This window comes from Lynx canadensis, chromosome A3, assembly GCF_007474595.2.
Source record: "Lynx canadensis isolate LIC74 chromosome A3, mLynCan4.pri.v2, whole genome shotgun sequence".
NCBI lineage: Eukaryota > Metazoa > Chordata > Mammalia > Carnivora > Felidae > Lynx > Lynx canadensis.
The window spans coordinates 16,435,872-16,459,417 of record NC_044305.1 but is presented as its reverse complement, the minus strand read 5'-3'; the positions used below and the strand labels follow the sequence as shown (position 1 = coordinate 16,459,417).

The window sequence follows — 23,546 nt, the reverse complement described above, 5'->3', positions numbered from 1 at the left end:
TCCTGAAGCACTGAATTGTCATTTTCGGTTATGATGATGTGATCATCTGTCCCAAGGACAATGGGAAAGACTGTATGTGCTTGAATCGGACAGCTGGGTACTGGATACACTGGGGACCTGCATTGGTGGACCCTCAAAGCCAGATAGAAGATTGCAGAGCCACTACCAGTGTGTAAGGAATGTGTTGCAATGGGAACAGTTTAGCTGGTGGGTTCTATAAAGATGGGAACTGTGGAAGGAAGGCCATTTATGGAGAGTGTGATATAACCCCAAGAGGAAGTAATGCGGATGAACTCAAGTGCTGTTGTAAGAAAGGTGGCATTTTGAAATAGATTTGGTCTGATGGTTGGAAGGTCAGATTGGCAAGATTTTGAGCCTGATATCCTGGGAAGTGGTGGAGCTATTGGAAGATGGAGATTCTGAGAAGTGAGCTGCTTTGGCGCATATGAATCCAGTTGAGATGATGGCAGTTCATAGCAGTGGAAATAACCAGTAAATAGCTAGAAATCCGAGGTTTAGAAAAGATATCGCTATTGTTCATATGGAGTTGATAATTGAAGTCATGAGAACAGTCTACCAAGGAATTAACATTTTTAGAAATTCAGAGCCTTGGAAATAAAGGCTCACATCCTGAATTTCAAATTATTTATTCATGTTAAAGGTCTGTTCATAGGCTTCCATTCTCTCACACACTGGAGCCCTAGTGCGGGGCTTATTCAGAATAGCCAAGTCAGAGCAGAGTCTTGGGGAAGGAGGAGACCACTTTGCTCAGAGGGTAGAATCTGGAGGCCAGCTGAGAGAAAACTATCCATAGAACAACTGGAGTGTTGTGGCAATGTATTTGGAATACATTTCATAAATGTACTCAACTGTTGTCTCCCAGCCCATATCCTCTTCTCTTACACTGTGGGTTTAGTGCTCCTGCAATTGAGAGATGAGGTCCATGTTCCCTCCCTCTGAATTAGGCACTATAGTGGAAGTGACACTGACTTGTGAAGCTAGGTCATAAAAGGCTATACAGCTTCTGCCTAGTTCTCTTGGGACACTCACCTTTAGAGCTACAAGCCAACAATAGAAGAAGTCTGAGGCCACTTGGATAGACTATGTGGATGGGCCACATATAGGTGTCCTGGCCAACAGCTAGAGGTCCCAACCTATACCACTATCACCTGCTAAACATGTGAGTGAAGATGCCTCCAAAGTGATTCCTGTCTCCAGCATCCAGTCATCCCTGGCCTTTGAGTTGTCTGAGCTGAGGCGGCAGACATCATGGAGCAGACAAGCTGTCCCTGTACCTTTCTCAATTCCTGATCCACAGAATCCACAAACATCATAAAATCACAGTTTAAGCTACTTATTTTGAATAGTTTGTTATGTAGAAATAGATGATTAGAACATATACCTACAATTGTAGCAAGAACTTTTTGGATCTATCTGAATTTAATCCAACTTTACTTCCCAAAGGGGACACAGAGGCCTAGAGAGACCTAGGGGCAGAGGAGCACTGACAGCCTGCCTACTAACCTAGAGCTGTTCCCATTACATGGACTTGAAAAGGTGCCTTGGAAGGGGCAAGGCCTGTCCTGTCATGGGTCATGTGGCTTTTTCCCTTGTGGCAAGGATGTATGTTTTTTCCCAACTTTTTGAAAAATTTGAAACATCTAGAAAAGTGGAAAGAATAGTATAATAAACACCAATACCTACCACCTTTTAAAAATTAACATATTACCATATATACTTTATATGTATGTATATTTTTCTGAATGCTTAATATTAAACTTCAGACATTATATACTTCATTATATAACTACAGTATACCATTATCATTTCTGATATTTCATGCTTAGTCAGATGTTCCCCAGTTGTCCCCAAAATGTTTTATAGATGTTTTTTCAAGCCAGAATCCGGTCAAGTTTCACACATTGGATTTGATTGTCTCTGATCTGTTTTAAGTCCAAAACACAGTTCCCTCTGTTTCTTTCCCTCCTCCTCCTTCCCTTCCTCCTCCTCCTCCCCCCCCCCCCCCCCCCCTCCTACCCCCCTCACCCCCTCCTCTTCCTTCTTCTTCTTTCTTTTTTTTTAATGACATTGATTTTTTTTGAGGAGACTAAATTCTATGTCCCACATTCTGGATTTTTCTGATGGTGTCTATTGTCCCATTATCTCCTTTACTGCAAAGTGGAAGTTAAGTTTAAAGGCTTGACTATCTTTGAATTAAACATTTTTGGCAAGAATAGCTCATAGCTGATGCTGTGTATATCACAGTCCTCTATTAGAGAAATTAAGTTCAATCCACTGGTTAAGGTAGTGAGCAGGGGTGCTTTTAAATTCAAACATGAGCTACAAGAATGCTTTTATCCCAGTTGCTGTTCACCTATATTCTTGAACTTCTGGTATGCAAGCCTCTCGAAATGAAAAAGTTAATGGAACTGAACAAGTATGTCAACTTCACTCTTAAAACATACACGCAAACTGGGGCACTTGGGTGGCTCATTTGCTCAGGTCATGATCTCGCGGTTTGTCAGTTTGAGCCCCATGTCTGTGCTGACAGAGAGCCTGCTTCAGATCCTCTGTCCGTCTCCCTCCCTCTCTTTCTCTCTCTCTCTCTCTCATGCAGGCACAAAAATAAACGTTTAAAAACTCCTTAAAAAAATACAAACACAAAAACAACAAAAAGTGATAGTATCAGTCTTAGTGGGTAACAGCATAAAAATAACTGTTGGAGATCTTATTTGTTGACCTCAAATACATCTCCGCTCAGAGAAACTTGAGTGTCAAAAGAAGAGGAGATATAATGAGAAAGGGGGGATAACATGTTGGGGACAAAGGTCTCTCCTCTCCCCAAGAGCAGGAAGGAAAATTTGGAGTATCTTATTCACAGATCTACCTACAGTCTGGCTTTTGCTAACTTATTTATTTATAAAACCAAATATGAGAGGTTTTATTCAAACTGTTCCCTAAAAGGTTCTAGAGTGTTACGTGTGCCCTAATGAAACTTAATTTAAAAAATTAGGTAATACCTATGCATGGAACTGGAGGATTTTGAAGAGAAAGAATTTCAACCTCCTCAGCCATTCAGTTCCCTATTCTGCAACTAATGTCATCAATTTCTTCCCCTGCCTTCAAGAGACAGAAATATTTATTTAAAAAAAATTTTTTAACATTTATTTATTTTTGAGAGACAAAAGGAGACAGAGCATGAGCAGGGGAGGGGAGGGGGAGCGAGGGGGAGGCACAGAATCCGAACCAGTCTCCAGGCTCTGAGCTATTCATTAGCACAGAGCCCGATATGGGGCTCGAACTCACGAAGTGCGAGACCATGACCTGTGCTAAAGTCTGACACTCAACCGACTGAGCCACCCAGGTGCCCCAAGAAATATTTACTTTAAAAAGAATAAGAAATTTTGCGTATACCAAATTTTACCACGAAGCCTACCACCGTTTACACTAGCGTTCTGCTTCTGCAGCTCACAATCTAACTGGGGAGAGAAATTAACTTCGTAGAGTCGCAAATGGTTACGCGCAATGGTAGCATGAAGGAAACTGCAGTGTCAGAAGCCTGTGCCGGGCTGCTGAAATACACGGGGAGTCAGGGCCGGGTGGAGGCAGAGCGGTCAACAGGGCTCTGGGCCGGAGCGACCACGGGACGCCAATTCCCGTGACCGCCACGAGGTCGGAGCCGACCACCTCCATAACCCCTGGTCCTTTTTTTCACCCGTCCTTCGCACGACCCGAAATGGCAGGCGTCGGGAGAAGCCTCCCAGCTACTACAGCTTCGAAGGATCACGCGCCAGGCAGCAGCCGGAAGAGGCAAAGCTGTCAGGGCTCCACACCTCGCAGCCCGGCTCCCAGGGGACCCCGAGCGCAGGCGCCCCCGAGTGACGTCAGGAGGCGCGACTCCCGCGATGCTTCGCGCCGCGCCTGAGACAGAACGCGCGCCCGGCAGTCCGACCGCTCGGGCCTTCGTGTGGCCCCGTTTAACCAGAGGGGCGATTCGAAACAGGTCACGTCACTCCCTCCGGAGCACAGCGGGCGGCGACAGACTGCCACGTGGACTTCAAAACCCGATTTTCCTTTCATCTTCCCAGGTGTGGGTGATGATGCGGCCCTGGGCCATGGGTGGCCGCGGGGCATGGCCAGGCTGTGGAAGTGGTTTCCACCGCCGCCAGAGGAGGCTTTGGTGTTCCTCGACGGTTCCATCCCTGACTTTGTGCCGGAACTCCCTAACCTGTGAATCCTTCCCTGCTTGGTTGCTGGACAAGTGGACACATTGCAAAAGAAAGAACTCAGTTTGCGAAAGCTGATGCCCAGAAAGCCCAGGGTAGAGGTCGGAGCTGTAGGCTGAACATTGCGTATAAAGCAGCCCAGGGCCCTGGCAGCTGTATCGGAGTCTCCTCTTCCTTACAAGAACGCCAGAAGTTTGGGTTAAATGGTTTCTAAAAGACCAAATTCTCATTCTGTGCAGTTGTGAAAATGACACAGCAGGGGCCGGCATGATCTGGACAAACCCAGCAGAGTTGTTTCCCTTGTTCTGTGGTCAGTGACCCCACACTTCTCCCAGTGATTGAATAGGCACCCCTAGAGTTATGCAAATGGAACATATCAGTCACTGCCCCAAATTCCTTCTGTCCCTTTGTAATCCCTTCTCTGCAACCATGGTCACTTTGATTGGTTCTGTTATGCAATTTCTACAGTTGTATGTAAATGATATACAATATCCACTTTCTGGCTTTTTCAGCATAATTATTTTTGAGATTCATATTGTATCAATAATTCCTTTTTATTATTGGATAGCATTTTACTGTATGGATATATTTATTTTAACGTTTATTTATTTTTTTTGATAGAACATAAGTGGGGTCAGGGCAGAGAGAGAGAGGGAGACACAGAATCCGAAGCAGGCTCCAGGCTCTGAGCTGTCAGCACAGAGCACAGAGCCTGATGCGGGGCTCGAACCCATGAACCATGAGATCATGACCTGAGCTGAAGTTGGACACTTACCCGACTGAGCCACCCAGGCACCCCTGGATATATTTATTTTATATCTATTATTTGTTTACCCAGTCATCTGTTGATGGACATTTGGGTTGTTTCCAGTTTGGGGCTGTTGCAAACAAAGCTATGTAAAAATCTCTGTGTGGACATACGCACTCATTTTTCTTGTCTCCATATGGCTGGGTGGTTTTAATTCGCATTTCCCATATATTTTGAAGGTAGAGTTTGAGGGTAGAGCCAATAGGATTTGCAAATGAATCAGATAAGTAATGTGAGAGAAGAGTCAAAAATGACTTCAACTCTGGCCAATCCCTGAGTACTTTTTAATATTTCTTCTCCCTGGCATGCACTGGCTGCTCCCTCTGCCTGAAGTGCTATTCCCCACATTAGCTACCTTGCAAATTCCTAAACCACCAAGGTCTGAAGAGCCTTCAGTGACCCTTTTGGGTGGCACCCACAGCCCCTGAAGTTTATCTTCACCCTTACAGTTCTACTTTTCTGTTTACTCATTGTCTATCCTATTAGCTGATGAGTTTCTGGAGAGTATGGATGGTTAGATTACCTCACAATGACTAGCCCCTGCCTGCAGCCCAGTCTCAATCATTTCAGTGTATTTTCACAAACAGTATCCATTATATTTACATTTCAAATTATGGGTGCTTTATGTCAAGTTACGAGCCCTCTAGCAGTATGATTATGGCAACTTTTCTAACTTGAATATTTTGCCTTTTTTTTTTTTTCCTGGAACTCACAGATAGGTGCTTTACAAATAGTTACTCATAAAATCTCAATCTTTTGAGAAGTGAGTGGGAAAATTTTTCTGTAGAGGTCAGATTCCTTGCAGCAGGTAATTGAATTGCTTTCCCTGCATTGGGGAATCCACCCTGTTGTAGTAACTGTGCCATTTCCAGTCCTGGTGCTGGCCTCTCAGGTCTGTCTTCACCCTTCACCACTTACCTGCTACCATGACTGTCCTCTACACTGAGACCCTTGAGCGTGGGGCAAAAGTATCTGAAAAACTTGCCTTTGTTTCAAAATCTCTTGATGTCCCATATCTTACTAAATACAATTCAGACTCTAGCGTGGCACGTCCTCTCAGTTTTGGTCTATGCCTTACTAACCCTCTAGCCCAAATGTTAGTGTTATATTTCATTCATTCAATTAAAAAAAGTGTAAAATCCCTTCTGTGAGTACCTACTAGGAGCCAAACATTATGGTAGAGATCTGAAGCTAAAAATGTGAATGTGGAACTGTCCAGGCTCTTGAGAGAACAATGAAATTGTGGGCGCAGGAAGTATGATAGGAGAATGATGTTAAGGAAGGTGTTCTGTAGGTGGAGAGGAAGCCAGGCAGAAGGGCCATGTGATCCTACTTATCATTTACCTGTCTTCAATCTGTTTTGTGTCCAGCCTGGTGCTGGGCCCCGAGCATTTAATAAGTAGATTTCATTCTGTGTTCCCAAGACCGAGGCAGGCCCTGAGTTTGGAGCCTGGGGTGGGGAATATTGTGGAATAACCAAATGACTGCAGCTTCCCTGTCCAAGATGGGCATGTCCAGGAAAGTTTTCCCAGACAGCAGTGTGTAATCAATCCTGGCCCCAGGGACCACTCCCAGGTGTGGCTGTACTCAGTATACTTGGAGTCCTGTCTCCAGAGGGTATCTGTTGATGTGATGGTAACTGGAGAAAACACAGTCATGGAGATTACCAGATTCCATCCCGCACCAGGGTGATCTCCCTGCTCCCTGACTCACTGCACTGACCCTAGGCTTCTTAGGCTCTAGTGTATTGGTCAGGTCAGCCCCAGTTCCAGGTTCCGCGTGGGGTCTCCAGCTGCTCCCTGTCTCTTGCCTTGGACAAATAACTTGCCTGAGCTGCCAGGTTCTGTCTTTCTCCTGAAATACAACTAGTAATCCGTGTGAGAACGTGTGCAAAGCAGCTTCCTGGACTTCAAAGAACAAGCATGAGGGCAGCTGAAGAGTCATCATCATCATCACCATCATCATCATCACCATCACAATAACAATAACAAAAACTAAAAGTAAAGTAATATTTACTAAGGGCCAAGGATTATTCTCAGTGGTTTATACATATTAATTTGTTTAGTCCTACAACCTTCCTACAAAGTAGGTACCGGTGTGGTGATTAAAAGCATAGATTCTAGGGATGCCTGGGTGGCTCAGTGGGTTAAGTGTTTGACTCTTTGTTTTGGCTCAGGTCACAATCTTGCAATTCTGTGGGACTGAGCTCCGGGTTGGGCTCTGCACTGGCAGTGAGGCATCTGCTTGGGATTCTCTGTCTCCCTCTCTCTTTCCCCCTCTCCTGCTCTCTCTCTCTCTCTCAAAATAAATAAATAAACATTGAAAAAAAAAAAAAGAGCATAGACTCTAGACTAGATAACCCAAGTTTGAATCCCTGCTTTGCCATTTACCAATAGTATGGGGGTGAGGGGGACAGCCGTGTTTCAGTTTCCCCATCTGCCAAAAGAGGATCATTCTAATACTATCTCATAGCATTGTTATGAGGATTAAATGAATTAAAATTTATAAAGCATACAGAACAGTGGCTGGCACATTGTAAAAGCTAAGTTTTTGATAAATCTAATTATTACATATGAGAAAACAGGCATAAAAGAGTTAAGTAATTTGCCTAAGATCACACAACTAGTAAATGATGGGGCTGGGAATCAAACCCCAGGAAGTCTGGCTTCAGAGCCTGCACTCTTAAATATCATTTGCTAGCAATGAAGAGGGGATGTCCGCATGAATTACTTTATGAAGGAAGTGGGTGGGGGAAGACCTGAATTAATTGATGTGGAAGCTTCTGGTGCTTAAGATGTCAGTGTTCCTTCTGCTGTGGTAAATGAAGTTTGCAGCAGCTGGCTAGCTTGGCCTCAGGAGCCCAGTAAGGTGGCCTTTTCCTCAGATTTCAGGAAGAGGAATCTGAGACATAGCAGGAGCTAAGAGCTGGGGTTCAGCCAGTTTTCCCCAGTCTCCCGTCGCATAGTTCATTTACCTTGCTCTCAGCATTCCTCCCAGGGAGCCCGGTGTGACGTGCCTCTTGGGAGGTACTTGGCATAAATGGCAACTTAAAATGGAAAATCCTTGCTAAGCCTCTAGTAGTTTAAGCACTTGTACAATTCTGGGCCCCGGGGATACTGCGGTGAATTGAGAGGCCACTTGGACCTCAGCGTGCCCATAGTTCGGAGGGAAAAATGCACTAGTCGACGAGCAGATGGTGGGCAGGGAACCCAAAGCATAGATCGAAATTCAGTGCGAGCCGCGGTAAGTGTTCCCGGCCAGACAATGGCTCCACGCAAAGGCAAAAGGCCAGGAGGCTAGCTAGTTTCCTTTGACTAGGGGCAGGGTGGTGATTTGGCAGAATCCTATAAACCTGATTAGGGAATATTTTACCCTGAGGGAGGGGAGAGAGGTTTTCTGTTCCGGAGAGGAAAGATCGATTTTGCATTTTAGGAAGCTCACTCAGACTGCCGGGAGTTGGACCGAGCTAGAGCCATCGAATTCGAGGCTGGAGAGGAAGCAGGGAAGACAGTTCGAAGGCACAGACCCTGCCTAGGTAGGGGTGAGGGGACGGAGCAGCGCCTTGGGAGTAGCGCTTAGGGTTTTGCACAGGCTGTTTCCCTAGCCTGACTCTCCCATCCTTATGCCTCACTACTTTTCCTCAGTCTCCTGGATGGGCAACTCCTGGGCCGCCCGGGACCCACCATATTTGGCCTGGGTCCGGCCTCAGTCAAATGGCGGCCGGTTCAGGACCTCAAATCCCAAGACCCGCGGCACTCAAACCCGGCCTTCCCGGCCCCACCCCGACGCTCGCGGGACACTCCCCGACCCGCGCTCCGGGCCTTGAGGCTTCAGAGCTCTGGGAGGGTGCGGCGCTCCCCTGTCCGCAGGCCCCGCCCCTGCGCCCGCCCCTCCGGTTCCACCCCCGCGCAGCCCTCAGACTCCGCCCCGCGCACGCCGCCCGCCCGCGCGCCAGGCCCGGGCGGCGCCGACGCGCTTGGCGGGAGATAGGAAAGTGCTTCTGTGCGCGCCGGCGGCGGCCGAAGTGCCTGCGAGCGGCGGCGGGACCTGCGTACAGGCTGACGGCTCCCAGCACGGCCCGGGGGCCCGGAGCGGCCCGAACAGCCGCGCCTGACCCCGGCCCGGCTCCCGCTCCGGGCTCAGCCGGCGGGCGGGCGAGCGCGGCGCGGCCCGGGCCGGGGGGATGTCTCGGCGGACGCGCGGGTGAGCGGAGCCGGGCGGCAGAGGGCTCCCCCCACCTTCCCTTCCACCCCGACTCTTGCCCCCACCCCCCACCCTCGCCGTGGCCCCTCCGGGCGGGGCGGGGTTTCCCCGGGAATTGCCGCGTACCCGGTAGCCCGAGGCAGGGGGGCCCGCGGGAAGCCGGGGGGCTCTTGGGGGCCCCTCGCTCTGCTCCCCGGGCGTGCTGGGCCTCGGAGCCGGGGCGGGCGGGGCTCCTGGGACCCGGGCCAAGCCCTGCATGATGTCATTTTGTCTCCCGCCTAATTGCGGGGTGGGGGTGGGACGGCGGTGTCAGCTGCTAGGGCCTTTATCGGGGAGGGAGGCGACCCCTGGGGTGGGAATGTGTTTCTCCCTCCAAGTCGCAGCGAGGGGGAAGCCCAAGCCTGGAGGACTTTTGGTTCAAGCCTATTTGGATTCGTTTCTGGCGGAGGGAGTTTCTTAACATTAGGGGAAGTACAGAGCACCCCCAACTCTCTCCGGCCTGAGAAGGGGGCCGGGGGGAGGGGACTCTTGTGTGTCCCCCACTCCCGCCCGTCCCAACCTGGGTGTCGAGCTGGAGCTCGGTTTAGTTTCAGAGATCTGTGCTCCTTTTCCACATGAGGAGTTTGGAGCAGCTGGGGTAGAAGGTGAGGGGAAGAGAGACCGATGCGTATCAAGACCGCTCTGGGACCAAGCAGGAACTGCGGTCTCCATTTTACTTATTCCCCCAGAGAATAAGTGGCAGCGTGGGGCCTGGAACCTCGTGTGTGGTACACCTGTGTGCCTGGGGCCTGACTTCTGGGCTTTTCATCAGTATGGGAAGTCCGAGGACAAAGGGGGCCTGCCTGCCCTGTTCCCTCCCTGGAATGGCGCAGCCCCCTTGACCTTAACCCCCTCTTCCCATGGTGTTTGCCCCCTCCCGAGGAGGGTGTAGACTTGAGAAACACTCACTGCTGGCCTTCCCCAGAGTTCCTCTCAGCGAGGAAGCCTCTGATCCCTGGGCAGTGGTGAGGGTGCCGGCACGGGTTCTGTCTCCCTCAGGCCACCATTTCCCAGGGCAGCTCCAGTTCCCAGGAGTTTTCTGGTCAGGCACCTGTGGGACCCTGTCCTGATAGGTGGTGCTGGAAATGTTACTCCAGGGAATGACCGAAGCCCCAGAAAACCCCCAGGTCCTCTGCCACTGCTCCCTTAGGGCTCAGTGGAGGACTCCTGTCCCATGTGAGGGGTGATTTCTGCGTCCTGGCACCCCACAGCCCCTCAGTTCGATTCTTGGCCGATTGATGTAACTCTCCTCTGCACCAGTGCCCCCACTTCCTGCTCAGCTTCTGACTCACCTGGCCTGGAGCAGAGCCCAGAACATCGAAGGGCATAGAAAGGGTGTGTTGGACCTACAGGTGGTTGCCACCACCGGCTTGGTGTCTGCTTTTTCAGCTGGCATTGCAGGGTGAGGGCTTGAAGATGCAGGTGTGCAGTCTGGCTCCGTGGACTTGGCAAGTGACATAATCCCTATCAGCCTTGATTTCCACATCTGTTAAATGGAGATACTGGGAATGCTAGTGAAGTAGTCGGTTAGCTTCATGTTGATGATAGAAGCAAATTTTGTATACTATCTCACAGAATTCTCCCAGCTGAGTTGCTTGTCCCCATTAAAGTATTGGAGCACCAGGGAGTGTCCACACGTTTCATCCTTGAGGGAACATTTACTGAGCTGCTATTAGAAGCTGGGTGCTGGAGAACCAAAGATGGTTTCTGTTAGAAGTCTGGATGCAATTGATTTTAAAGGCAGCTTTATTCTGTTAGTATCTTGTGGAGTTTTTGCCTCCTACTTTGTGTTGGAGGAAGACACCATAAATGGGGTCAGGGAAGACCGGACAAGGCTCAATTCTAGCTCCTTCTGTGACCGATGTATTCCTGGGTTTAGACATTGTCCATTCCTTCTTTTTCTACTTTGAAAAGATTTACTTTAACATTTCTTGTCAACGAGTAGACTTCATGTTTAGTTATTAATTCGACTACCTGGTCATTCCCTTAGCAAACATTTCTTAAGGTCTTTGGTGGCAACCCCCAAAGGGAGTCTCATTCTGGGACAGGAGGATTTCCAGGGTGTGGGAGCACAAGAGTGACTCTAGGAAGATGGTGAGCTCTTCCTAGAAAGGGAAGGAAGATGGACATGCAAGGAAGTCCTTGTCCTTTTGGAACAAGACTTGTGCTGTCTTGCTTGTTTGGAAATGGCTTTTCCCACCTACAGACACCTGACTTAGGAATGTGCCTAACAGATGACCTGAGGCAGTCCCACTGACCGGAGTTGGGAGCTTACTAACCTTACCCTGCCTTCACCCCCAGCACCAGCATTCCTGGAGGTGGATAGTGTGATTTCCACTTTTGTAATCATTAAACCAGATAAATATGAAGACTTTAGAGGAACTTGAAAAACTACCTCTTAGAACATAAGAACATCCAGAAGTCCAGGTTGCTTGTACTTTGATTTTCTTTTCCATAAACCATGCCTGTGTGTAGGCAAGGATTGGAAAATGGGCATAGTCACTGAGAATATGTATTTAAAATGTTATTCTCAGATAACCAATATTTCTTGAAATCCTGGTACTTGGTGATTGCATATATCATCGGATTTAATCCTTAAAATAATCCATAAAATTTAAAAAAGTTCTGTCCAAAAGAAAATATTAAAAATTTTTTTTAATGTTTAATGTTTAAAATTTTTTTGAATGTTTATTTAGTTTTGAGAGAGAAGAGACAAAGCATGAGCGGGGGAGGGGCAGAGAGAGAGGGAGGCACAGAATCTGAAGCAGGCTCCAGGCTCTGAGCTGTCAGCACAGAGCCCCATGCGGGGCTCGAACTCACGAACCATGAGATCATGACCCAAGCCAAAGCCGGACACTCAACCGACTGAGCCACCCAGGCACCCCAAATGTTTATTTTTGAGAGAGGGAGACACGGAGCGCGAGCACGGGAGGGACAGAGAGAGAGGGAGACACAGAATCCAAAGCAGGTTCCAGGCTCTGAGCTGTAAGCACAGCGCCCTACGTGGGGCTCGAACTCACAAACTGTGAGATCATGACTTGAGCTGAAGTCGGACACTTAACTGAGCCACCCAGGTGCCCCTGTGCAAAAGAAAATATTTAATGGGTATCTGGTTTCAAATATTATAATATTCTTGGTGAAATCTTTTTTTCTTGAAGCTTTTTAAATCATTAGGGTGTTTGTGAAAATAGAAAAATAAAGAAGAAAATAAAAATTGCCCATAACGCTAATTCATTAAAGAATTAAAAAAAGAGGAGGTGGACATATCAAAAGTAGAGCCTAAAAGGCTGCCTCCCCCAAGCCTTTACCTAGAGATCACTGTCCATCCATCACACAGCAGTGTGACACATGGCCTTGACCCTTAGCTTGCTCTCCCTGCAGCGAGGAGCTGGATGAGCTGCACTACCAGGATACAGATTCAGACGTGCCAGAGCAGAGGGACAGCAAGTGCAAGGTCAAATGGACCCACGAGGAGGTGAGTGACACTGAGGGACATTTTAGGGAGGGAGGCTGATGGCAGCTGAGGGGCTGGTCAGAGAACTGAGCCTGGGGTATGTCTGCCTGATGCCCCGTTGGGTATGATGAAGAGCCGGTGGAAGAGGTAGAGGGGTCCTCTGGTTCTCCACAATGCCTCTTCTCAGCCCTCCACATGGAGGACTCTCGGGAGAATGTGTCTCAGACCTCAGGGCCAGCAGTTGCTGTTCTTTCTCTTGGAAGCCGGCCTGTTCTGCATCATGGGCGTTAATTGTGCTTCTTGTCCTTTAACTGCTAAATCTGCAACCTCCTCTTTATTATTTTTGAAAATTGTCTTCAGACATCCAGCTCTGAATTGATTCTCTTTTTAATCAGCTTCCCAGAAGTATAATTTATATATAATCGAATGCACCTTTTAATGGTGAATAGTTCAGCAGTTCTGACAAGTATGTATAAGTAAGTACTTACTTACATAAGTAAGCACCACCTCCATTATCCCAGAAAGTCCCCTTTGAGGTCCATCTTCCCTGGCTCCAGGCAATGGCTAATGTGATGTCTCTTAGTTTGAGTTGTTTTGCCTGTTCTTGAATGTCCTATAAGTGAAATCATAAGGCTGTATTCTTTTCTATCTGGCTTCTTTTGCTTAACAAAATAGTTGCTTGATTCAGCAATTTTTTCGTTTTTGTTACTGAATAGCATTCCACTGTATGGGTCTACCACAATATGTTTCACTTGTTGATGGGCATTTGGGCTGGTTCCAGTTTTTGGCTATTGTGGATAGAGCTCCTGGGAGGATTCTTGCCTAAATCTTTTTTGAGGATTGTATTTTCATTTCTTTAGGGGAGATAACTTAAGTATGGTCCTGGGGTAGATATAGGTTTAGTTTCATAGAAACTGCCAGACCTTTTCTAAGGTCTAGTCTCCTGTTCCATCCTAGACTCCTGCTGGCCTTATCTTTTTATTCTGCCTCCTTTTTCCTAGGTATGTTTAATTTAGGGCTCCCCACTCCTCCCCAGCTTTGTGTATGAGTTGTAAAACCTTTTAAAATCATGTTTCTTCAGAGGAGCGCTAAGCCAGCCTTTTCTGTTCATCCCACTGTGGGTCAGGAGCTATATTCAGCTCTTGTAGGCCTAGAAGAACAAATAAATTGGGGCCCCCAGCCCAGAACCGCTCTCTGCTTGAGATGGAGAGAGAAGACTGCATGGGCCTGTGGATGTGCTTTGGTGATCCCTGGTGCTGGCAGGATCAGTGTGTGCTCACTGTTGTATCTCTCCTTCCCGTGCTAAGGCTCCTAGCACGTAGGAGGGGTAATTGTTGAAATACCTTTAGGAGAGGTTAATGTTGCCCGAAGAGCTCAGGGAAAGTTTCATGGATAAGGATTTGGAAATCAAGTCAGGGAAGAGTGCAAAGCGATGGGTATGTAAGAATAGGAAATGGGCTATAGGTGGAGAAAGGCAAGAAGAGGGGCCCTGGTTTGGCTAAAGGGAAGAGTCCTTGAATGGAATGGATTGAATGGATGAAAGATAAGGACGAAAAGATTGACTGAGGCCAAATCCTGAAAGGCCTTGAATGTCAGGCTCAGTGTGTAGGATTGTTGAGCTAGCAGGGTGGAGCCATTGAAGGTTTTTAAAGCAGAGGAGTGACCTGAACATAGCTGGGCTTAAGGGGAACTAATCTGTGTGTAGGATGGATAAGAGATTGGGGGGCAATCTGGGGCCTGGAGACTGGTGCCCAGCTGTGGAGACACTAGGACAGTAGGATGGAAGTGATAGCGGGAGGAGGTCCCTGGATCCAGGAGGAGATGGAGGTGAAACAGCAAAGTGTCCTTGCCAGTTGTCGGGACAGCAGTGCTAGAGATGGATATGAGGACATGGGAAGAAGGGGAGTGTTGGCCTGACCAGGCCGGGTGGCAGAGGAGGGCAGGGTGTTTGGGGCTGGCTCAGCTACAGGATTTTTGGGGACTTTGCCCAGGTGGTGCTGGATTGCACTTGAGGGTCTGGATTTCTGTAGTGGCTTTTTTTTTTTTTTCTGTCCAGGAGTATGTGTGTGTTAAACATGGAACGTTAGCTTTATCATCATAGCCATTTTTAAGTATACAGGTCAGTAGTGTTAAATATATTCCCATTGTGCAACAGATCTTTAGAACTTCTTTATCTTGCAAAATTGAATTTCTTCTTCTTTTTTTTAAAAATTTTTTAATGTTTTTATTTATTTTTGAAGGAGAGAGAGAGATAGAGCATGAGCGGGGGAGGAGCAGAGAGAGAGGGAGACGCAGAATCAGAAGCAGGCTCCAGGCTCTAAGCTGTCAGCACAGAGCCCGATGCGGGGCTCAAACCCACAAACTGTGAGATCATGACCTGAGCCGAAGCCAGACGCTCAACCGACTGAGCCACCCAGGCGCCCCGCAAAATTGAATTTCTATACCCATTGAACACAAATTCCTTTCACCCTTTCCCCAACTCTTGGCAACCATTTTTCTACTTTTTGTTTCTATGATTTTGACTTATTTTATTTACTTAAAATATTTATTTATTTAAGTGATCTCTATACCCAGTGTGGGGCTTGAACTTAAGACCCTAATATCAAGAATTGCATGGTCCTCCAACTGATCCAGCTAGGCACCCCAATTTTGATTACTTTAAATATATATTTTTTTAGTGTTTATTTATTTTTGAGAGAGAGAGAGAGAGAGAGGGAGGGAGGGATGGATGGATCAGGGGAGGGGCAGAGAGAGAGAGAGGGAGACACCGAATCTGAAGCAGGCTTCAGGCTCTGAGCTGTCAGCACAGAGCCTGACACGGGGCTCGAACCTGCAAGCTGTGAGATCTTGCCCTGAGCCGAAGTTGGACGCTTAAGCGACTGAGCCACCCAGGTGCCCCAAGAATTGATTACTTTAGATACTTCACATGAATGGAATCATATAGTATTTGTCTTTTTCTGACTGGCTTATTTCACCTGTGTCCTCCTCATTCATCTCTGTTGTAGCTTCTAACAGAATTTCCTTATGTTTTAAGGTTGAATAACATTCCACTGTATGGATATACACCATATTTTCCTTTTTTTTGTTTTAAATTTTTTTTAACATTTATTCATTTTTGAGAATGAGAGAGACAGAGCATGAGTGGGGGAGGGGCAGAGAGAGAGGGAGACATAGAATCCAAAGCAGGCTCCAGGCTCTGAGCGTCAGCACAGGGCTGGACACAGGGCTCGAACTCATGGACTGCGAGATCATGACCTGAGCTGAAGTTGTACACTCAGCCGACTGAGCCATCCAGGCGCCCCTACACCATATTTTCTTTATACATATGTGTATAAAATACAAAAAATAATTTGAGGAATACTTTCCATACTGAACTGCAACCATTTAAGGTACAATTCAGTGAATTTCAACAGATGTATTACTGTGAAACTGCCTGCACCATCACATTATAGGACATTTCCATTAACTTCTAAACATTCCTTGCTCCCCTCTGATCTCAGACAACCACTGACTACCTTTAGATTAGTTGACATTTTCCAAAATGTCCTATGCATAGAATCATGCGGTGTGTACTCTCTTATATCTGGCTTTTCTCATGCATCATCATGATCCTGAGATTTCATGTTGGGAGAGTCAGTAGTGTATTTTCAGGAGACTATTTTAACATCTACTGTCTGCCTTCTAACTACCTGTGGTTCTGCCCAAGATTCCCCATCTCTAGTGCTGCATTGCTGTCATCTCTGGCCTGGGGGCCTCTAATGGCCTCCCTTCCTCCATTCTGCCCTCTTACATCCCCTTTCCCTGAAGCTGCCGAGGTAAACTTCATAATAAGCACATCAGACTGCTCAAATACATCAGTGGCTTTGTGTGACACAGAGGCTCAAATCGATCTCGTGTGGGTCCGGCCCCTGTTGTGCCCCCCAGAATCATTTTGCATGCCCCTCTCACTTGCTTCCTGCATCCTATCTGCATTAGACTTCCTTTGAGCCTGTCCCTTGGTCTCCCTCAAAAGGCAGTCACCCTGTACCTGTCCATTGGCCCCGAGCCAGCCACAGGGTGGCTTTACTTTTGTTTGTGAGAGCCTTTAATTAGCTCCCTCTGGACTGTAATTCCCACAAGGTCAGGCAGCTCTGTTGCTGCCTGTTGCTGTGTCTGTATACCTGGCACAGCGTTGGCACTCCCTACGTGACTGGCCTTTGGGCTGCCTCCATCATGAACGGCTGCTTTCTGCACGTGTACAAGCTGAGCCTTCTCTTTCTGGCGTTGGCAGGATGAGCAGCTGAGGACCCTGGTAAGGCAGTTCGGACAACAAGACTGGAAGTTCCTGGCCAGCCACTTTCCTGTGAGTGCAGCCCCTCGGTGGCCCCCTCCGTCAGAGATAAGGGTTCTGGGTGACCAGACAGTGTGCCTGGGACAGACTTTCTGTCAAGGAGAAGAGGGTATTTCTTACCAAGCTACCCCTGCTCCCCCTATAAAATAAAACAAGCTTTCTAGACCCTTTCTTCCCAAGCCAGAATTTGAGAGCCCCTGTCATAAGCATCTCTACACAGCAGCCTTTGCAGGCCCGATGGTCTTTAGGCTCTCTGTGGTCTGCAGTATGTGACCAGTGGCACATTTGCATTTCTTCATTCAAGAAGTGCAAAGTCTCAACAGTGAGACTGAAACTGAAGGGAAGTGATACTTTCGTCAGGCTTCCTGGCGAGCATCCCCCCCCGCAAACAGCTAGAACCTCCTGGGGATGCGGGTCCCCCATATCCCCACCCCTAAGACTGCAGGTGTCATAGGCAGGGGATGTGGCGGGAGCTACTGTGTGGCTTATTTCCTGAGTTACTTGGCAGCTCACGGACCAAGTCAGCAGACCCTTTCTACCCCAATCCTCGCCTTCCCTACTTCCATGAGGTCTAAAACCTTTAGGGGACTAATGCTTTCTCAGAAGCAAAACCCCTGGCATATACCACCAGCTTCTATAGGAATTTATGGCTCATGATGGCAGCCTCCTTGTGTTGGGGGATGGGAGGTAACTTTGTACAGGGAAACCCTGTGTGTGGCATGGGGGAGTGCAGTGAATGGTGGGTGAAGGAAACAAGACAGAACCTGTCTGAGGTAGGCATGGCCCCTTAAACCCAGTGCTCAGCCAGGGTCCAAGGCTGCTGTCCTAGGAACCCTCACAGGTTCCTGTTCTCTTCCCAGAACCGCACTGACCAGCAATGCCAGTACCGGTGGCTGAGGGTCTTGAATCCAGACCTGGTCAAGGGGCCATGGACCAAAGAGGAGGACCAAAAGGTAACTATCGGGACAGTGCCTTGCACACAGTGGGCCTTCACCAGAGGATCAAGGGATGATGAGTCTGTCCTGGGGGTCGGCTGGGGTGTCTGACTGGCCCCTCTCAGGGCCGTGGTAAGGTGAGGCTCACATGGAGGGAAGGTGCTGTGGTGGGCATGAGGGAGGGCCATGTCTCCCTGACTTCACAGGGGACTTTTCCAAGGTCATCGAGCTGGTCAAGAAGTACGGCACAAAGCAGTGGACGCTGATCGCCAAGCACCTAAAGGGCCGGCTGGGGAAGCAGTGCCGTGAGCGCTGGCACAACCACCTCAACCCTGAGGTGAAGAAGTCCTGCTGGACTGAGGAGGAGGACCGCATCATCTGTGAGGCCCACAAGGTGCTGGGCAACCGCTGGGCTGAGATCGCCAAGATGCTGCCGGGGAGGTGAGCCGCTGGGGGCCGGGGGCCAGAGCAGGCAGGGATGTTCCCGGGAAGGGAAGGCGTCCTCTGGCCTTTTGGGGGGATGTACCAAGAGCCAGTCTGATTATTCTGTGGTTGTTCACTTTTCCCAGAAATGAATGAATTCTTCAGATTCTTGCCGGGGGGTGCCCGGGCCTGGCTGTAGACAGTTCTGGAATAGGGCAGGGAGAAGGAGCCTGGGGACCTCCCATTCTGTGTACACATTTCTCATTTGGTCCCTGTTGGAGCTCTGTGCACCATCCCTGCCCTCTGCCAGGGTTTTGAGGTCTTTTTTCTTGAGAATAAACCTCTCTCTTCCTGCCTGTGTGGTCAGGACCAGGACCTAGACGTCAGAATCACTGCTCAGTTTTCTATTCCTTGCTGGACCTGATCCCTTCAAGAGGCTCTTGGGTTTCTGGGGAAGCATTGGGAAGACTTGGCTCCATTCTTGCCAGAATCTTCCTCCAGGGTCAACTCCCAGTCTCCTAAGTTGCTTATTGATCCCCTAACTGCTTTCCATCTTCTGGAAACAGAAAAATCTCTTATTTGCAGCTGTGTTCTATCCTGGTCTCTGTGTCCTTGTGCATTTCCCCCATATTCAGTTCTTAATCCTTTGTCTGTTATGGCATTGTGGTCCTGGGAAGGAGAGAAGATAAAATGCCAGATGGTGTATTTCCCCTGAAGTCTGGAATGGTCTAGTTTCAAAATTCAAACCCAGTGTGTTACTCTTCTGATGCTTCTAACACTTGGGTTGAAGACCCGGTCTCTTTCCCAGTGTGGCCTGCTTGTCCTGGCTCATGCCACCAGCCTGGCCTTGATGCACTGTCACCCTGCCTTACCTGTTGGGCTGTAGCCGCTCTGCCCTCCTCTCAGCCCTGCAACCATGGCAAGCTCCTTCTGAGGAGCTCCTTGTGGTCCTATGTCGTCCTGGAACACGCTCAGCGTGTGCCCCTTGTATAGCCAACACAGTCTTCTCCTTCAGTCCCTGGTGGGGGATGTTATTTTCTCAGAGAAGGTTTCTCTCTTTCCAGACTGTGTTCGTTTCCCCAGCAACCTCCCCTTAGCGCCCACACCGCTGTGTGGTCAGTGCTCTGTCCTGACAGCCTCAGCCTCAGTGGGAGTGTTTGGAGATACAGACCCTCCTCTTTTTTTTTTTTTTTTTTTTTTTTTTTTAATTTTTTCAACGTTTTTTATTTATTTTTGGGACAGAGAGAGACAGAGCATGAACGGGGGAGGGGCAGAGAGAGAGGGAGACACAGAATCGGAAACAGGCTCCAGGCTCCGAGCCATCAGCCCAGAGCCTGACGCGGGGCTCGAACTCACGGACCGCGAGATCGTGACCTGGCTGAAGTCGGACGCTTAACCGACTGCGCCACCCAGGCGCCCCCTTCCTCTTTTTTTTAAAAAAAAGTGTTGGTTTTTTTTGATGTTTATTTATTTATTTATTTATTTTTTTAATTTTTTTAAGTTTATTTATTTTTGAGACAGAGAGAGACAGAGCATGAACGGGGGAGGGTCAGAGAGAGAGGGAGACACAGAATCTGAAACAGGCTCCAGGCTCTGAGCAATCAGCACAGAGCCCGACGCGGGGCTTGAACTCACGGACCGTGAGATCATGACCTGAGCCGAAGTCGGACGCTTAACCGACCGAGCCACCCAGGCGCCCCAGATGTTTATTTATTTTTGACAGAGAGAGACAGAACATGAGTGTGGGAGGGGCAGAGAAAGAGGGAGACACGGAATCTGAAGCAGGTTCCAGGCTCCGAGCTGTCCGCAGAGTCCAACGCGGGGCTCGAACTCATGGACGGTGAGATCATGACCTGAGCCAAAGTCGGACGCTCAACTGACTGAGCCACCCAGGCCCCCCAGGCCCCCCTCTTTGACTGGTTGTTCAGTCCGGCTGTTCGTGTCTGTGCACAATTCAGGGGAAGAGCTAACTGTTCACAGTTAGAAGAGCACTCTGCTTGGACCTCTGAGGAAGGAAGTGCCTACTATGTGCCTGCATTTCTGTAATTCTGGTTATGATGTGCTGTACTGCTGAGCTGCCTCGTGCTGCTTAGCACTGCACTGCTGGGGGCTTCCGTGGTGCTGCTCTAGTCCGTGCTTCTGTACTGCGGCTGCACTGCGGGGGGCTTCCGTGGTGCTGTATCACCCAGTACCTCTGCATGGCGCCACCGCCGTGTGCGCTTCTGTAGTGCTGTTGTATTCTGTGCTTCTGTACTGATCTACTGCCATGCACTGCTGCAGCTGTACTGCTGTGGGCTTCTCTCCTGCGATACTATTTTATACTTATCTACTGCTGTACTGCCCTGTGCTCTACTACTCTGCTGCCATGTGCTGCTTCCTGCTTTTCTGCTGGATGCTACCATAGTCCTGTGCTACTCCATACTTCTAAACTACCGCATGCTTTATTACACTTTGTCTGCTGTACTGTTCTAGATTTCCGTGCCACATGCACTTTTCTACTGCTCTGCTATTCTTTCTATACCAATCTGCCCTTTTGTCACTATAATTCCCATACTTCCATACTGTCCTTTTTTTTTTTTTTCATGTTTGTATATTTATGAGAGAGGGACAGAGTGTAAGTGGGGGAGGGGCAGAGAGAGAGGGAGACACAGACTCTGAAGCAGGCTCTAGGCTCTGAGCTGTCAGCACAGAGCCCGATGTAGGGCTAGAACCTACAAACTGTGAGATCATGACCTGAGCCAAAGTTGGACACTTAACCGACTGAGCCACCTGGGTGGCTCCGTATACTCCTGTATTACTCTGTGCTTCTGTAGCATTGTGCTGCTCTGTGCTTTCTACTATTATGTATGTGTGTCCTCGTGTAGTCTTCAGTAAGTGGTGGAGTGTGAAGTAGTCTCCTGATTCTCCAGAGAAAGTAGCTGAAATTCAGATGACCCGTGTTAGACCCTCTGTGTCATTTAGCTCTGCCCTCTGTGGCCATTTTGTAGTCTGGGAGGTGAACCAGGGCTTGTATTCAAGGTCACTGAGCCTCAAAGCGGAGGTCAGCAACCAGGGGTTTGTTTCTAGTTTCTACAGGTGCAAGGTGCACAGAGAAGGGAATGAGAGCTTCAGAAATATTTCAGTGGTGTGATTTTCCCATAGGCCCAATAAAACCTTTGCTTATTTTGTTGAGGTTAGTGGAAATCTGTAAATTGTTGAGGGCTAGAAACACGTGTAATTTTATCTTAGAGCTAAGAGACCTCAGAGTCATCAGGCTGAACGCTTGTTTACCGAAGTGGGAACTCAGGTTAGTGACATGCCTGGTGGCACATGGCCTGCAGAGTTCAAAGGCCCCCTGTTGGCCCCTGCAGGACAGACAATGCTGTGAAGAATCACTGGAACTCCACCATCAAAAGGAAGGTGGACACGGGTGGCTTCCTGAGTGAGTCCAAAGACTGCAAGCCCCCCGTGTACTTGCTGCTGGAGCTTGAGGACAAGGACGGCTGCCAGAGTGCCCGCCCCGTGGAAGACCAGGTGAGACAGCGGCCTGAGGCCACTCAGCCGCAGGGCTTGGCTCTGGGTTTGTCAGGTGGCATATTCCTCCAAGACCATCTCATTTAACGCCTCTTCTTTCCTTTCCATCTTAGCCACAGCTGTCCATTAGCTCCTACCACGGGATCTCATGTGGGCTACGCCTCTCATCAAGGCCTTCCCTTGTCCCATAATTCTGTGCATACCTGACACCTATTTGTACGCAGGTGAATTACGACAGAACAAGCTGACATATGAAATGGAGGATTGGGTTGAAGAGATCCTAAACCTCCTTCTGTCCTCCCCAGCAGCTTCCTTCCTACCTGTGCCCTTTCCAGATTTTTCATACTAAAAGCATGTTTGCAATTTAAAAAATCAGATTTATTGAGGTATAATTCGCATACAGTAAAATCTGTGTTTAGTGTACAGTTCTTTTTTTATTTTATTTTTTATTTTTAAGTTTATTTATTTATTAGAGCATGAAAGTGAGGAAGGAGCAGAGAGAGAGACTCCCAAGCAGACCTCACACCACCCGTGTGGAGACTGATGTGGGGCTCGAACCCACAAACCATGAGATCATGACTTGAGCCCAAGTCAGACGCTTAACCGACTGAGCCAACCAGGCAACCCCGTGCAGTTCTTTTTTTTAAGTTTTACTTTCTCTTTCCTAATATTTTTTTCTTTTTTTTTAATTTTATTTTTTATTTTTTAAAATTTACATCCAAATGAGATACCATATAGTGCAACAATGATTTCAGGAGTAGATTCCTTAGTGCCCCTGACCCATTTAGCCCCCACCCCCCGCCACAACCCCTCCAGCAACCCTCAGTTTGTTTTCCATATTTATGAGTCTCTTCTGTTTTATCCCCTTCCCTGTTTTTATGTTATTTTTGTTTCCCTTCCCTTATGTTCCTCTGTTTTGTCTCTTAAAGTCCTCATATGAGTGAAGTCATATGATTTTTGTCTTTCTGTAATTTCACTTAGCATAATACCCTCCGGTTCTATCCACGTAGTTGCGAATGACAATATTTCATTCATTTTGATTGCCAAGTAGTACTCCATTGTGTGTGTGTGTGTGTGTGTGTGTGTGTATACGTGTGTATATATGTGTGTATATATATATGTGTGTATATATGTGTGTGTGTGTGTATATACACACACACACACACACACACACACACACACACTACATCATCTTTATCCACTCATCCATCGATGGACATTTGGGCTCTTTCCATACTTTGGCTATTGTTGATAGTGCTGCTATAAACATGGGGGTGCATGTGTCCCTTCGAAACAGCACACCTGTATCCTGTGGATAAATGCCTACTAGTGCAATTGCTGGGTCGTAAGGTAGTTCTATTTTTAGTTTTTTGAGGAACCTCCATACTGTTTTCCAGAGTGGCTGCACCAGCTTACATTCCCATCTTTCCTAATTGTTTTAAGTTTATTTATTTATTTTTGAGGGAGAGTGATTGGAGGAGGGACAGAGAGCAAGGGAGACAAAAAATCCCAAGCAGGCTCTATGCTGTCAGTGCACAAATATATTACATATGCAGTTGTAGAAATGTAACCAGTGTGCAGATGTTTACATCCTAAACTGCATTCTGGAGCAAAC

The 23,546-nt window shown here is 48.1% G+C and overlaps 1 protein-coding gene across 1 annotated transcript in view; it reads left to right on the top strand.

Moving 5' to 3' along the window:
- Positions 1-9,203: 9,203 nt before the first annotated feature.
- MYBL2 (MYB proto-oncogene like 2) overlaps positions 9,204-23,546 on the top strand; it is a 36,451-nt gene continuing 22,108 nt past the window's right edge. Inside the window, 6 exon segments of the mRNA XM_030309568.1 lie at positions 9,204-9,237; positions 12,658-12,751; positions 17,001-17,072; positions 17,921-18,013; positions 18,216-18,436; positions 21,769-21,931. Of these exon segments, the coding sequence (XP_030165428.1) occupies positions 9,218-9,237; positions 12,658-12,751; positions 17,001-17,072; positions 17,921-18,013; positions 18,216-18,436; positions 21,769-21,931 (663 nt within the window). The 5' untranslated portion in view covers positions 9,204-9,217.